The 16779-nt window shown below is 38.6% G+C and overlaps 1 protein-coding gene across 1 annotated transcript in view; it reads right to left on the minus strand.

The window, feature by feature from the left end:
• The window catches only part of LRRTM3 (leucine rich repeat transmembrane neuronal 3), a 140406-nt gene extending 127772 nt beyond the window's left edge, over window positions 1-12634 (minus strand). The window contains exons 1-2 of the mRNA XM_016198414.2: window positions 12252-12634; window positions 10371-11902 (exon numbers count right to left, since the gene is read on the minus strand). Of these exons, the coding sequence (XP_016053900.1) occupies window positions 10371-11902; window positions 12252-12255 (1536 nt within the window). The 5' untranslated portion in view covers window positions 12256-12634. The remainder of the gene's footprint in view (window positions 1-10370; window positions 11903-12251) is intronic.
• Window positions 12635-16779: the final 4145 nt, after the last annotated feature.

The raw sequence follows: 16779 nt of genomic DNA on the forward strand, positions 1-16779 counted from the left end.
GATAAAAAATATGACTTAAAAATATATTAGGGAGGATGTGATTTCTATTTCTGAGATGGAACTATAATTTACAAAATTACAGTTCTTTATAGAGCTAAACAAAGCTGTTGAATACAAATAGGTTTTTGACTCTTTTCAATTAAATTATTAGACTGTGTCATTTTAATTATTGCTTTTTAAGAGATAAAAACCATTAGGATTTACCTTTTAACCCAGCCAGACAATGCAAATTCAAGCAGTTAAAATTGACTTAGAAATAAAAGTTAGATAGAGGGGGAAAATTGAAAGAAATTTTAAGTAGAGATGAAAGAGAGGAAAGAAATTCAGTGAAACAGAGTAAGAGGGTGGACAGATGGGAGGAAGGGAGAGACACCAGCAAAGGGCAGATGCTTCAGTTCTGTATGATCTGATGTGCCTTCTGCATAAGAAGTGTTCAGGAGGCAATAAAGATGGACATTGATAATTGTCAACTTCTGAGTATTCGATGTTCGAAGCCTCCAGTAGAATAGTTGTTTTGAAAATGTGTATAAGACCAGAAAGACAAAGACCTCTGACCTCATCTCTCTGATGGTGTAGGGTAGCCCCTTTGTGTGTTTGGTAAGAGAGGGGAGGCCTGGGAATGTGTCTAAAGCACAAGCCTTCTGGAGCTGGGCATGGGATGTGGAGATATGCAAGTTAAAGAGAAAAGGACCTTTCCCAAGAGGCAGTGGACAAAGAGAGGTCACGATATATGGCTTTTACAACAAAAGTTGACTACTCAGTCTCCACTAAAATCAAGATGAATTCATACTTAGAATTAAATATTCTTTCTTTGCCTTACATTATTTTTAGCTCTTAGTCACTTTAACATACGCCCTAAAATGTTAACACCCTTGGTAATTATCAAAGGAAAATCATTGGTGGGTTATTTATGACATGAAAACAGTTTAAAGTGAAACCAGTTAAATTATAAATGAGAAGAATGTATATATGAAAAGTATATATGAAATAAAAACAAAAGTGTATATTTAGGCTCTATAAATAAATATGAAGTTGACAATCACCTTATAATATCACCGGTAAATCGATTGAACAGATAACTACCATGAATTAAAGGCTGTACAATTATCACTGGAAGAAGAAAGAGGCAAGACGGTCCATTTCCTCAAAAAGCATATGTAGATACCTTAATAGCTCCTATATAGGGCGGCCTGTGATGTTGTCTCCAATAGAGATACAATATATGGAAAACAGGGGAGAGCAAGATTAAGAAGCCGCCTAGAATGAGTGGAATTTGAGGTGGATCTATTGTAGAAAGTCTCAGAGATTGCCAGGAGGATTGGGAGGGAGGAAAGTCATTTTTTCACAAAGGAAATAGATTGACCAAAGCACAGAGGTAGGGAAGCACATGCTACTTCAAGAACTAGCCAGTGTTAGAGCATGGGAAATGGTGGAGATACAGGTGGAGACACAGTTGGCCTTTGTGGGGAGCGTTAGGACACTGGTTTTATATGGCATATTACTGTTCAGTATTAACCATGTGCCTAGATGCCCCTGAGCTTATGGCAGTTTAGATGCTATTTCTTGAAAGTTTGTCAGATATCTGTTTATTATTCCATATAAAAACAGGTAGCGGAATACTATTAAAACATAATGGGGGTACTGAAATTGTTAGCAGTTAGAGTTAATGAAGGGAAGATGAAAGTTACTGTTATGCAAGCTTTGTAGGAAGTGATTTTATCTGTCAAAACAAGGTACATAAAAATATTCAAGAAATGCTGATTCCTGAATTTTCGCCCTTTTATAACAATTCTGGGATGATTATAATGTATTATGCATATTCTTTTTGTGATGAAGAAGCTAAGACTCAAGTGTTTTTAGTTATTAAGTCCCAGAACCAGAATCCAAACTGGGTGGGTCTTCCTGGATCCTTAGCCCAAGTGTCTTTTTATACAATATTGTCTCTCCATTGAGAAAAACTAAAAAAAACCCACACCTGTGTATATGGCAATTTACTGAAGATATTTCTCAAACTCTCGTTTACTGAATGAAACCTGGATTATTTGCCCTGCTTTGTGAGAACGCCCAAACTCATGATTAAGAAAAATACAGAGGCATGTATGTATATGATGATTTTATAAGTGTTTGCAATGCCCTCTGCCCCCAGAAGCACTTTACCCAACCCTGCTGGGTATGCTTGCTCTTAGCATATGACTTTTGCACCTTTAGCTAAAAGGTTTTTATTTAAATGTGAGTGCTCTTGGGATGGACAATAATACTGGTCTATATCTTGGAATAGATATTAGGTAAGAAGTGAGGAACTGAGAGATCCCTTGGTATTACTGGAAGGAGGGAATTCGGTATGAAAAATCCTTTGGGGAAAAATCCGATGGGGAAAAGGCATGGAAACGGGAGGCTGGGAAGATAGGAGGCAGATATCCCGGACTTGACTAGATTGCATTCTAGAGACAAACCCAGTCTGTCTGCCTGATTGCCCCAACCGTAAAACCAACAAATTTCCCTGTAACTTTCTGACAGGATCAAAATTTGAGGATTCTAGAAAAGCAGGCAAAGTGATACCTTCCAAGAATGGGGAGAGTACCTACAGGCAGAAAACAACACAAAACAAAACCACCAAGAAGCAAGCGCAAGGAACCTCCCTGTCAGCAATGAAAAATGAAAAGAATGTGAAGTTAAGAACACGATGGTCGACTGGGAGGGTAAATCAGATGTCAGGAAAGTGACATAAAGCATGCTCATCACTTAGGATTATTTGTAGATTAATAAATAGATAATGTGAGCTCTGGACTCTACTTTTAAAAAATCTACCTTGACCTTTTCTTTTTCATTGACAGCTAGCTTGATGCTTCTGCATGTTAGTGTAAACCGACAAAGGCCCCACACATCTCTGTGTGGCAGACCATAAAGAGAAACAAAGTGAGGCCCATAAAAATATATGTAGATTTTTACACTTTCCTATTCAGTCCTTCCGATAAAAATCTGTGGGACTAAGTGCAGGCTGCCTTTTAATGACGAGTGATGGGCTGGAGCGTGTGCCACAGGCTGGGACGAATACTGTACTGGAAGCTTATAATTTACTTAGCAGAGGGATAGCCAATGGTAAATCACTGGAAATCACTACTTAATGAGAACTAGAGATATATAATTTGGCTTGAAAAACCCTGTGTGGTGGGGTATGCCTTATTTCAGGGCAGTCCTATAAAGAAGGGGCAAGGTATAAGACTAATGGATAAAACTTTTAGGACTGTGTTTTTATATTTAAAATTATATAGACATTCCTGGCACGTAATAAGGGTTCCATCACACAAAAGTATACACACTCCTACAAATATGTAATAAAAATATATCACCTTATAGGAAGGACACAGATTTCGTTCCCAAGCATCAACAAGCCTATCTTGGTGAAAGACAAATACACTTATGTAATATGTTATTCCATTTAAATCATCATTCAGTGATGTTACCTCACTTTTCATAGGATAAACGGCAGTGCCCAACTATTTATACCTTTTCACTTTAAAATTTAGTACAAATCACGCAAAATTTGTTCCTAAATCAATGAGTACAAGCCAACACTGATCCTGAAGTACCGAGTTAGTTTTTAAACTTCTTAGAGACTTTTCGCTGTTGTCATCTTATCACAGGTTTAAAGTCACTCTACTACTTCAGCCTCCACCTACTATTTTCTAGTTTTCCTTTAAATATTCCTGTGGGATTTTGGTTGTTTGTATCAAAAGGGGTTGAGCATGTTTCTTCTTTCAGAAAGTGTAACACCCTTTGAAGTCATGGACACCGCTTAATAGCCTCGCTATTGGAGGGCATTTTCTTTTTACCCCACTTTATTAGTAAGTTGAGCCCCAAGAGTGCTGAATAAGGATTTATATTTAATTGAAGCCTTTTGCTCTCTACTGGCAAAATGTATTTCACACCCTGGATAGATGGTAATTATTACAATTAAGCTTTAACAGAAATTACCTTTGCTCAGTATAGAATTTGCCGTATCATTTTATATGTGAGACCACAAATATTTGCATTTTATTCCTGAAAAGACAAAATTCTGATCGTTGGTATGAGCATTTTTCATTTGTAAAATGTAGTTGAGCACTCCCATACATAAAGGCCAAAATTTTGTTTTCTAGGAGTCAGTCAACTAAGGAAAATAGCAGACTTTAATACTTTGCCAGCCTGTCATTCAACTATATTTCTTCTTTCTTCCTTTGAAAATAAGACACTAAAGAGGTGGTTTGTCGGCTATAGAGGAAAGCAGAGAGTGTCAGCCAGACTTAAATTTTATGTTCTAATATTTTTCATTGGAGATGGGCTCTTCATGGAGTGAGATGACCAAGTTGTGTTGATTTATATGAGGAAAGATATTTTTTTGTTGTATAGGAAGAAGAGAACAACAAGAGTGGAAGAAAGGAATAAAAAAAATTGGTGTGTGTGGGGGTGGGAGTCCTTAAAAAATAAAAATAAAATATAGAGAATTTTCAAGAAAATTTTATAAGTTTTCAGCCCTGGCTGGTGTGACTCAGTGGTTAGAGTGCCGTCCCTGAGCACCAAAGGGCTGTGGGTTTGACTCCTGGCCCAGGTTGGGGCCCGGGAGGGAGGCAGCCCATCGGTGGGCCTCCCTCACATCAGTGTTTCTCTCTCTCCCCCCGCCACCGGCGCTGCACCCTCCCTTTCACTCTCTCTAAAAAAAAAATAAGTGGAAAAAATGTCCTCGAGTGAAAATTAACAACAAAAAAGAAAATCATGAGTTTTCATTACAATATGTGCTGGATAGAATAACTAACACAGAAGCTTCTTACTTCAATAAAATGCATTATTGTCTATGGAGAGTCTGTCATTAGGAAGCAGTGTTGTGCTTGTCCTTACATCCTTGCTCTCTCGGTGTTCCTGGAATTCTCCTTACCCGGCTCAAGAACATCCACCAATAACCCCATGAAGGTAGAGGAGCATAGAATTCACAAGTGCTTTTTCCAAATGAAAAACCACTGTTATCTCTGTTCTTTGGAAATTTCGGAGAAACCCAGCTGTCAAACAGGAACAGTTTGTCTACTTGAATTATAAGAATTTTGGAAATACACCTGCTACGTCATACTTGTTAAGACCAGCTATATCCATTGGAGAGAGATTTATGATTACATTGGTAATTGTTTTTCATGAAAGGCCCAGGAAGAGGACTCTTAAGTATTTTATTTTGCATAAGTGAATAGGTGGTTACTCATAAAAATTTATAAATAAAGTCAATAGTAATTTCAATACTATTGAGATTTTGGGGAGTCTTTCAGTGGGGGGAAAATGAACAGCAGAGTAGATGTCATGTGATTAATATCTTTTTGCTCAATAACAATCTCATTTTTGCCATACATGTTGTATTTATAAAGTCAATGAGGGCTCAAAATAGCAATATTGGAAAAGGGATGGATAAGTAAGCCATGTTGACTCAAAGCCCTTGCTATAATTACCTGATTTGGGAAACAGTTCAAATTTGATGTAGTTTGATAATCTTTTAATTCAGTGTTCTGTGGTTGGTGTCTATTTATGTCTTTTGTACTTTGTGATCATTATTGATAAATTGCTAGACTTAGATAACATGGGGCGGAAGAAACTGTTTTTATGGAAACTAAAGGTCAAAGACAAATTAAGATCTAAACTCACTGGCATGTTTCACAATTCATATTAATGTAAAGTGGATTTGGGCTTCTGTAACGCAGAGGTAGTTATGCCTTTGTAACCCAGACCAAACATAGAACACTGGCAAACACAGCTAAATATCTCACTGAGCACTCTTGGAAAAGAATAGATAGCTTACAAAGTACTTCTCATATTTCCTTCTCCCAGTAACCAGGTGAAGTCAATAATATATGTCCATTTTACAGATGGGGAACTTCAAGTTCAGAAAAGCTAAGTAATTTGCCTGAGATCATTTGATTAGCAAATGTCAGATAATCTTGAACCTAACACCTATACTCTATCATATATGGCTATGATATTTCCCTCAAATAAAGAACTATTTTTATATAGATTTCTCTATAGTATTTCTATTGTCTTCTACCCAACTATGTAAATATCACCAACGATTTTGGAGACTAAGCAAAATTTGGGTCTAATTCAGTAAGCTATTATGATTGGATTAGAGAAACTGTCACTTTCTGTTGTGTATTTTTTATTAGTTTTCAAGAGTCCCTTAATACAAGCTATTCAGCTTTCATCAATTCTATTTCTCTTACAACATTTATAATTAGAATTTACTGATATTACTTTTCATGTTCATAGTAACTTCCAGCTGCCTCTGATTTTTAATGTAGGTAGCTAAGAGGATACAATTGCTTTGCTACAGATGCAGATTCTAATGTGAATCCGGGGGAAAGGAATACAAGAAGCCAGACAGTTTCTGAATTTTTCATTTCTCATGGTTCAATTCTCATGTGTCATGTGCAGAACTCATTTTGTGTTAGGCTTCATGGCCTGTTGATTGTTTCTGATGCTAGTCTAATTCACAGTTTAAATAAACTCTTTAAGTTCTCTTCTCAGTAAATGTCAAGGAAAGAGAAGATATTTCATGCACCTACAGCATCCCCCAAACCCCTGCCAAATCTATGAATCTGACTCTGCATTATCCTTCCCCAGAAGGAGAGCATAATTTCATTATCCATGAATCATCGCCTCTTGGATTGCACCATCATTGTCAGAGAGCCTAACAGAACCAGTGTTTAGCTGGCTGAAATGGGGAAGGAGGGAGGGAGAGAGCAGTGGGGCAAAGCACAGGTCACCGGCATGATCCACAGACTGGAGAGTTCTGGAGCCAGAAGGGGAGCCTCCCTCACGTGATAGCTCAGACATTCCTACTGACTAGTCCATAACTGATGCTGATTCTTCCAATATTTATACTGAAGTTTATTTTTCCCAAACTAAATTACATCATATTTCAGTACCCTGCCTATGGAAAATGTTAGCCCATTTAATGAAAGTATGTATCTTTGCCCAACATCAATGAGTATAAATGCTTTAAAATTTTTCTTATCTATTCTTATTACATTATAACTTGCTCTTCATCTTTGGGCACTTATTTTGAGCCCTCAGTACCAGTTCTCTGGCCTATGTTTGGGAATTATTGCTAAATAAGTCAATATGCAAAATATAACTTAAAAAAAACTATCACTGAATTTCCCAGGGAGATTAACTAAATAAATTCAAATCTGATTCACAGATCAAAAACTACATCGTCAACCATGTTTCTGTAAGGATTCAGGGTTAAAAACTATATAAAATGTGTATGAATTGCTGTGGTTAGTCTAAGCAGCCACTGGAGGTCACTGCTGCTCCACAGAAATACAGTTTATTGCCTGTTGTCTACTTAGGTAGTTGATTCACTAAATAACGAAAAAATGGCTTAAATTCTTTGAAAAGATGTAATGTCAACATCCTTGGAAAACATAAACTCATTTAAAAGGACTATATCTTGCATAAGTCTTGCTAGAACATGGTGGCACTGGGACTGTTAACTTTAAGGTGCGGTAGCACTTTGGGTACTGGGGCTATAAAAGTGGGGGCAAAACCCCTTGCAGTTCAGAGACTAAATGGCATTTCCTCTCTGGCCAAGCAGTCCAAGTACTGACTGAATCCATCTGCCTCGAGGTGTGTCTGTTATGTAGTTCAACAGGTCAGGCTGTTGTCACTTTTGAGGAAAGTCAGATACCTCGTGTAAATTTGCACTAGAAAATGGAATATCAATTATATGTCTCAAATATGCAGTGAGTTTGAAATACTAAAGAAATAGATTTATGATCTAAAGTTAAGGAAGTGCCACGGGGTAGGGGTGAGGGAAACAACTTTTGAGGAGGAGAACATTCTCCAGGTGGCTTTGTTAAATTTGTGGTGGTGAGCAAGTTATTGTCTAACTTACAAGGGTTATGTATTTGAGCTGAGAAGATACTTAAAAACTAGAGAAGCCTCATTCCCCAAAAGGGGAAAAGATCTTTTTTTAAAAATTTGTACCTGCGTGTTCTAAATCAAAACAAGTTTCACTATCTATGGGATTTTATTTAGGTTCTTACTCATTAAATTGATAAGGAGTTACAGTTACATGTTAAAAAATGACTAGCCTTTAAAATATTGGTCATTCATCTTACACACCAAGTGGCTTTGAATTTTAGAAACACTTTTCAATACAGCAAATATATTTTGTATACACTAGCAGTACCACAGCATTGAGAATTTGCAAGAATTCAAAAATATAAATATGTCTTGCCTAAATTTATTTGGTATCCATGACAAATGAGACAGAAGGTCAAGTCAAAGAATAGAAATGGGCCTTTTCACTTTAACACTGCATTTAATTAATACAATCATCTTTAGTACAGATAAAAATGAGTCTGACCAAAGAAAATTTCTTTTTTAGATGGAATGTGTATTTACTGACATTTTCTGAAAAAATGTAAACTTACAACTTCAGTGAAAAACACCACAGTAGGCTCAGTCATCCAGTTCATAATACTGTAAGGAAGTATCTGCATTATCAATCAATTGGGAATCTGTGACAATTTGCCATTAATAAGTGTATAGTCGACAATTATTCATGGCTAGATATACTGTAGCTATGATGCTTTTCTGAACTGCCATCTATTTTAGAATTTAATTAAAACCAAAGTCCACTTTAAATGTTCCCTTTTCTTTATTGCTTATAAAAACATGATTTTTATAATCTGGCTTCCTTGCAATTATATTTCGTGGTGACTTGCCTAGATTTTTGCCTGTCAGCATGTGAAAAGCCTCCAAACTATATGAAAATGCTGATAAAAATAGCCATTCACTTTTTCTTTTTTGCTGCAGCGATTCTGTTTTGAAAGAACAGGGACATGGCTTGTCAAGCCAAATTAAATGAAACAGACTTAATGTTGCAATTCCTGATTTTTTTACCCCTGTAATTGGATTGTTCATTTTGGAGGGTGACAGAGGACACAGGCTAAAGACATTTTTCTAAAATCTTAATGAACTGTGGTCAAAGTTACTTAAATCCAAAAGCTGTGATATTTGTGCTGCAGTCAATAAACTTTCACCTACGACATAAAACCATGCATGCAGCTTGCACACTGCCAACAGGGTCTGTACAGAATCACACTGATGGATGAGTTCACAATACAGATGAACACAGGGACACCGTAACATCAGTAATAGAAAAGCAAAGACAAGTGCCATAGGGTTGCTCTTTTTCCTCTCTAAGATTTATTTTATACATTTAGTAAGGTGTTATCAAAACGGTCCTTTTTAATGAGGCTGTTGGTGGAAAGCATATCTTGGAATGTGTTCTCTCTGCACCTCTGAATGAAGTGTCAGTCATTAGGGGACTAGTGTGTGCAGGACACAAACGGAACACAACAGGACAGCCTGACAAACCCCAAACAGAGGAACAGAGAACACTCATTGCATAAGGGTCCCTGAAAGAGCTGAAATGAGAAATTCTGGTGAGCTCCCAACCACATGCATATAGCAGGCTGCCTCCCCTGTTGCAAGCCTGGTCTCTGAAAACTCCCTAACACCAAGGAGCTGCGGGGAAACCTGCCTCCTCAAATTTGCTTCGTGGCTATGGAGTTAATTGACTTATTTGGGGAGTGTAGAGACTAGAGGAAATTGACGGTGAAACCTCTAGTCTGATCTCACAGGGATGGGTTTCAGAGACAGGGCTTCAAGTCTGAAACTTTGTATTTTTACCACCTCACATCTTGTACTTGTCTACTCACAGCCTTTTAACCCTTCAACGCTTGCCCCTGGACTTGCCTCATCATAATTCAGACGCCTCTGAAAACTGCTCGTGGCGCTGCTTTTACCCAGCACCATCTTTTGATAGCTTCCTGCAGTTTTCTTTTTGAGCCAGGCATTGTTTCAGGGCTCTGTCGCTAAGGGTTCCTGTTATCGGGCATTCTCCTGGAGTCAGTTCAAGGTACGAGAACCCGGGGTCACTCACTGTTCCCTCGATTTGCCAACGAACTGCAAACCTCTGAGAACCGTACATCTGGTTCTAGCAGAATACCAGCAGATGTGGGGGGCTAATTGTAAAAGAAGTTTTATCTGAAAACGAGTGTGGCATTAATGGAATCAATAAAGGGTCTTACACAATAGGCTCATATTAAACCAGAGTTCAAGCTTCGCATTGACTGTGGTATTTAAGTTTCAATGGTTTCATTATGTATGAGAGGAAAATGACCGGTATTATGAATGTGCTGAAACGGACAGGGAAGGACCTTGCCAGCAGAGGGAGAGGGAGAGGGATGGGAGGGGGCGCCCGTTCCCTTTATAGTCACCGGAGTTCAATGAAGCACCACTTATTTCCCAGCTTTTAAGAGCGCTTTTAGCACAAGGGGTCATACCTCACACTCCCTGGAGCCCGATTTGTTATAGGTGCAGGGTCCCGTCCCATTCAGCAGCATCTCGCTGGTCTCCGTGTTGGTGGGCTTGTAATCTACATAAAATTCCTGGGTGCTGGGAGTCATTTGCTTTAGGGACTGTCTTTTCTTTTTCCTGTGCCTTCGCATGAGGGAGCGCTGCTGCAGCTGCTTCATGCTCGCAGGGTACCGCTTCCATGACACGTAGATAACCAGCAGGATGACAAGCACGGACAGGAAAAGGGCCACGCTCCCGGCGATGATTTTATGGAAGGAGATGTGCTCGGTGTCAGCATCGGTCTCTGGGCTGGGCTCCGTGGCTCCCACCGTGGGGGGCACAGGAGGTTTGCTCTCGTGCTTCGGCCTGGGGAGCTTGGGCTTGAAGGTGGGCTTTGGGAGAGCCCTGGCCAGGTCGAACCTCTCCGTGGTGCTTTTGCCACAGATGCTGTAGTTCCTCACTGCATCGATCACGTTGACTCCTTGCAGCTCTTTGGGACTGGCACAGATGATTGTGTTCTCCCGCAGACCTTTAAAACTTTTCAGCCAGTTTACCAGGGAACAGATATTTCTGCTGCATTCCCATATATTCCCGGCCAGACTGATGTCATTGAGGGATATCCAAGAATCCAAAATCTCTTGACCAATAAATGTGAGCTTGTTGGAATCCAGGTTGAGGCGCTGCAGATTCGGGACACACTGGAAAACACTAGGTCCACTAAAAGCTTCAATCTCATTGCCTGATAAATCAAGTCTTTGTAATGAGCTCCAGGTCCAGGACATGGTCTGTCCTATGACACTGATTTTATTCCACTGCAAGTACAGGTTCTGAAGGCTCACCAACCTCGGAAAAAGGGCCAGGTTGAGCTTAGAAAATTGATTGTGCTCCAGGTGAAGTTCTTTGAGTCTGATCATGCCAGCAAAGACATTCCTGGCTAAACTCCGGATCCGGTTATATCCCAGGTCCAAAAGTTCCAGGTTGCGGCAGTCCTGGAATATTCGCACAGGGATGGTTCTCAGGGAGTTAGACCTCAAATGTAAACTCAGCAGCTTCCTCAAGCCCCGGAACTGTTCAGATCCCAGAGAATGCAGCTGATTATAGGACAGGTCCAAGTTCCGTAAATTTGTTACAGGTCTGAAAGTGTTGTTGAGAAAATAGGAGATTCTGTTGGAACTCAGAATCAGCTCTTTGAGTCTGCGTATCCCATTGAAAGCGTTCTCATCAATATTGCTGATATGGTTATGGTCCAGGTACAGCCAGGTGAGCTGGTTGAGCCCTTTGAATTGATTGTACTTAAGTTTTTGAAGGCTGTTGTAGCGAAGGGACAAACCTAAGCAGCCAGCAGATATACTTGAGGGTATCTCCTGTAATTTCTGAGATTCACAATATACCATTTTGCCTTCACACCTACAGCCCTTAGGGCATCCTCGCTCGGCAGAAGAAAGCATTGTCAGTAAGACAGTGGGGGCAATCACCAGTGCTACAGCTGATCCGCTCAGTAGCCTAATTACATTGAAACCTGAAAATAAAAACAACTTAGAAGTTATCCCCCCAAAAAAGAATTCATTTATTTTTAATCAAGCAAGAACAGGCATGTATTTTCATTTTTTAAAAAATTTAAATCTAGATAACAACATTTTACATCAAATAAGCATCACCTTGTCATTTAAAGAGAATTGTCTTCAGGGGTTTTTTGGTTGTTTTTTTTTTTTAATAGTTAAGCAAGAAACGTGTTCACTAAGCAATTGAATTTATAGTTTTAGAGCAGAGCAAGGTAATCTCTAAAATAATGAAGGCAGAAGTAATACACAGACTAGAGGATGTTTTTTTTTTTTAAAGAAGGAAAGAAGAAAAATGACAAAACATACCCATCCTTTGTATTGTTCAAAGGTCGTCCTTAGGTCTTTTGCTTTGGCTTAGGGGGCCACTTGCATGACAGCCCCTGTCAGTCGCTCTGTAGTGAGTCAGGGCTCGCTGACACCCCGGAAGAAAAATTGGACCCCTTGGGAGATGGACCGATTTTGGAACATTATTCTTTGCCAGCCACGCAGAACACTCCAAGAACAAATAAATCCCAACTCCGCATTTGCAGCAAAACATCAGAATCTTCCTAGGTAATAGGATCTTCATGGATATTACGTTTTTGCATCTTTACAGGTTTCTTTTGGGGGGGGTGTCGTTAAAAACAAACAAACAAACTGCCTTCTACAATTTCTTCTTATCAGAAAGCATGCTGTATTCCTCCAGGCAACGCGGGGCTACCTGAGCTGCCACATCTGTATTCCATAGCCCCGCATTTCTGGTGCTGAGCACCCAGTTCAGCCACAGAGCTGCGTTGGAGCCCAGAAGGCAGGAGAGCCCCGGGCCGCGCACACGCTCAGCTCACTTCTGCAGACTGTCATTCTGAAAGCTGCTCCGACTGTTGCTTTGGTTTCCGTGAATGCAGTCTTATGTAAAGCTGCCCCCAGTGGTGAAGAACATTATGGGCATGTGCAGAAATGTCCCTCTTTTATCTTGCAAATGAGCAGGCTCTCTGCTGGAAAATGAATGATTGTTTTGGGTGGCTCAGTAAGAACTGAATGGTCACCATAATCAATAACTAGCACCATTTTCTGTAATTTCCAAGTCTTGTTTTACAATTTGGCAACGTCTTTATTGTCTGCGTCCACTTAATCGCTAAACATGTGCTGCCTAGAGTTTTTTTTGGAGCTTGACATTAAGTTCACAGACCGAATGTCAATTTTCTTTAACCTCAATGTAGGCTTCGAACTGAGATTTAGAAGATGAATTATTGAGCTTTTCATAGAGAAGTATTAGCTGCCTGCCCATTTGACCTCTAGGAGTGACAGTGATTATATTATGCAAGGTGTCTCAGGATGCTAGAACACATAGGTTTTGTAATAGAGGAGATAACTAATGACACAAATTCATGTGTCCAATAGCCTTTCTGGTTTTTCCACAAAAGACATCATTGGTTTAATGGCTTGTGGCTTGGTTTGTTGTTTTGTTTTGTTTTTTCATTTTTTTTAATTAGAAGAGAAATAAACTATTTTTAGTATGAATGAAATCATTAGATTCTATTTATTGCTGCTGTATTACACGGATAATATTTATTGAGTGCTTTCTACGTGCTTTGAACAGGCTATCTTGTTTTATCTTTAAATAGGGTTATGATGTAGGTCCCATTAAAACCTTCATTTTAAAGATGAGGAAACTGAGACTTGGAGAGGTAACTTGCTCAAAGTCATATAGCAAGCAGGTGGCAGAACTGAGATTCAGAACAATATCTCTGTTATGCTTGAACTGCTAACTGGGTGATCTTGCTTCAACAGCATTGTTCTCTTCACTTTAAAATGACTGAAAAGAAAATTAGCCTGATTGAGGCATCGGGGCAGGGAAGCTATGGTTAAGAAAAAAAATATCTTGCTTCCTAGAATAGGTTTGCATAAACTTCTTTGGTATGAGTCTTTTAAAGAAGTATAATAAAAACTAAGGACAGGCAGTTTCGTCTAATGATTAAGAACATGGATTTTTGCAACTAAGTTGAAATCCTGGCTAAAATTTACTAGCTGTATAACCCTGAATAGGTTACTTTTCTTCTCTGTACCTCAGTTTTCTCTTCTACAAAATGGACATGATAACAAAAACCCATTTCAGAGAGGGGTGCGGAGTAAGTCATCTTAATATCTTTAAAATACCTAGAATAGTGTGTGGCACATAAAGCCTGCATTAGCTGCTATTTGAATATCAATTGATTATTGCATGTTGTTTGCTATTAAATATCAACTATACCGATTGTCATTAGCTCACCAAGAACTACTTTAATGAATATTTTCTGTGTCGTTCACAATGGATTTCTGAGATTCAGTCTTGCCTTCTTTGATAGGAACACATCTTTATGCCATTATTTCAACTTTATCTTTAAAATGAATCTTTTGGTTCTATGGACCATAATTAGTGACCAATGTTTGATTCTTTTCTTCCCCAAAGTAGAGAAAACCATTTTGTTTAAAAAGGAATGGCATTCTTTAAAAAGTTTGCCTTGTTAGTTTTTGTTAGGTGAATTAACTGGGACACCCTGGAGAGCTTTCACATTACCAAAAATGAGAAGTTTGGTAACAGTAAATCATGACAATCAAAAGGAGTCCCGCAGAAATAGTCCAATGAAGAGCACCAGTTCCTCAGATAGGATGCTATTAATAGGGCAGTGGTTCCACCTAAAATGGTGTGAATGCAGACAAAGCCCCTAGAGACCTTGTTTAAAAGATGAATTCCCCAATCCCTCTCCCAAAATTCTCATTCAAGGGAATGGAAGAGGCTGTGCTTATCAAGACTCTGATGGACAACTAGGTAGAAGAAAGGTGCTATAAGGGAATAATTAAAAATAATAAATTTTCTCCTAGTAGGAAGACAGGACATGCAAACCTATGACATTGTGATATACATTGCATGGTGATGAAGACATTGCTTTGTCTACTTCAGTTTCCCTACTACCTAGAACAGTACTTGGCACATTATAGATGCTCAATAAATATTTATTGAATAAGTATGTTTTTATGGGGGTTACAAGTACTCTTGATGTAGGATAGCCTGGTAATGTAATGCTAGTTTTGTGTACGTGGCATTGGTCCCTGCAGAGTTCCTTAGCCAGTTGTGATTGGATACAATTTTGGAGGAAAGTTTTTTTTTGTTGTTTTTTTTTAAAGAATGTGTATGAAAAGGCAAGAAACTGGGAAGTGGAAACATGTAGATGGTCAGCAAGTGATCGTCACTCTTCACGTAGATATCGCTTGTCTTTGTAGTTAAGTCATAGATTTTATGAGAATAGTAAATATACTTTTGAATATTACCTTTGGCATATCACAACTTTTATCATCTGACATTCCCAATGGGGATTGACAGTATGTACCTATTAAAAAAGACTAAAGGGAATCATATTTATAATTCCTCTCATACCTCTGTTGTTCGAAAGCCTCTGATTTTTCTTCTTACTTGCCTTGCTTGTCTATTAGCATTAGCCATGAGATGTCTGCTTTGCCTAATAGCTGCACGGGGCCCCTCTAGGATGACTGGAGGCCCCATCAACCTTGTGTCCCTGATTTGTTTTTCGTTTCCTGATGACGGAAGCACAGATGGGCCCACTGAGAATGTCATTCTCTCACTTTACTTTTTTGGGGAGAAATCTTGGATTATTTATGATGAATGATATTCTTTGCTGTGCTATGCACCTTGCCCTTAGGTCTCAGACATTTTCCTGTTACCTTGGTTTCTGATCTTGTCTTGCTCCGTGGTTCTGACTTCACATTCACTCTTTAGATCTCATAGTTGATATTTTCTCTTAATACTGACTGTTGGTCTTTTCCTCAATGTGATCAGTAACCATTCTTGGAGTGGATCTGATTTCAGGCACTTTGTGTGCCCCCTACCTTGGCAGTAGTCTTTAAGCTGGCATCACTACCAGGTCTGTCCTGGTTCATGGTAATGACGTTCCTGAAGAGGAAGGCCATCATGAGGCTAGTACAGAGATATCCAGGATAAAATAATGCAATTTGAAGCCAGACTGAATACTTGAAGCTGTAGAAATTACTCCCCAAACAGAGAGTAGTCTCTCAAAAGAAAAAAACCAACAGCTTGTACCTGAAAGATGTTAGTAATTTGCTGGTGTACTTTTCAAGGTTACCCTCTTTTTACTCACTGACTACATCAAGATGATCATTTCCGATTTGCCTCTCAACAGAAGCAGAATTACAGTACATTACGTGTTTAGCAAATTTGTTTGCACCTAATACCACATACAGAACAAACCATAAACTACCTGACATTTTAAATTTCCCCAGTGAATCAGGGCCCTAAAGATTTGTGCAATTATAAAACATAGTGCCATGTATCTAAAGTTTTTTTTTTATTACACTTATAGTACTTCAAATTGCTTAATATGTTTTGTTTAAATTGGGTAAATAAATCCAATCTCAGTATATAATGCCAAATTTCAGACCAATATGAAACTGAATTGCAAAATATAAACTTAAAAAGTCAGGCTTAAAGAGGATGTACTGATATTTTAACAATGGGTTGGCCTCAGAGATTTTATTTATTTCAAAAATACATAGTTTGGGTACCCACTATGTGCGAGACACTGTTTCAGACACATGGAGTATATCAGTGTACAAAACAAAGACCTAAGCATACAGTCTAAAGAGGTAAGATGGACAATAAAAATAAATGTAAATTATATATTATTAGGTTACATGTACTATAGAAAGAATAAAATTAAGAACTATAGGGAAGATTGGGAATGCAAAGGGTGAAGTGGGTTGTAATTTTAAATAGGATGATTAGGACTATTAAGAAAGTGGTTGAGTAGACCGTTGAAGGAGATGAGGTTGTTAACATTAA

The sequence above is a fragment of the Miniopterus natalensis genome, chromosome 14 (assembly GCF_054644295.1).
Source record: "Miniopterus natalensis isolate mMinNat1 chromosome 14, mMinNat1.hap1, whole genome shotgun sequence".
Lineage (NCBI taxonomy): Eukaryota > Metazoa > Chordata > Mammalia > Chiroptera > Miniopteridae > Miniopterus > Miniopterus natalensis.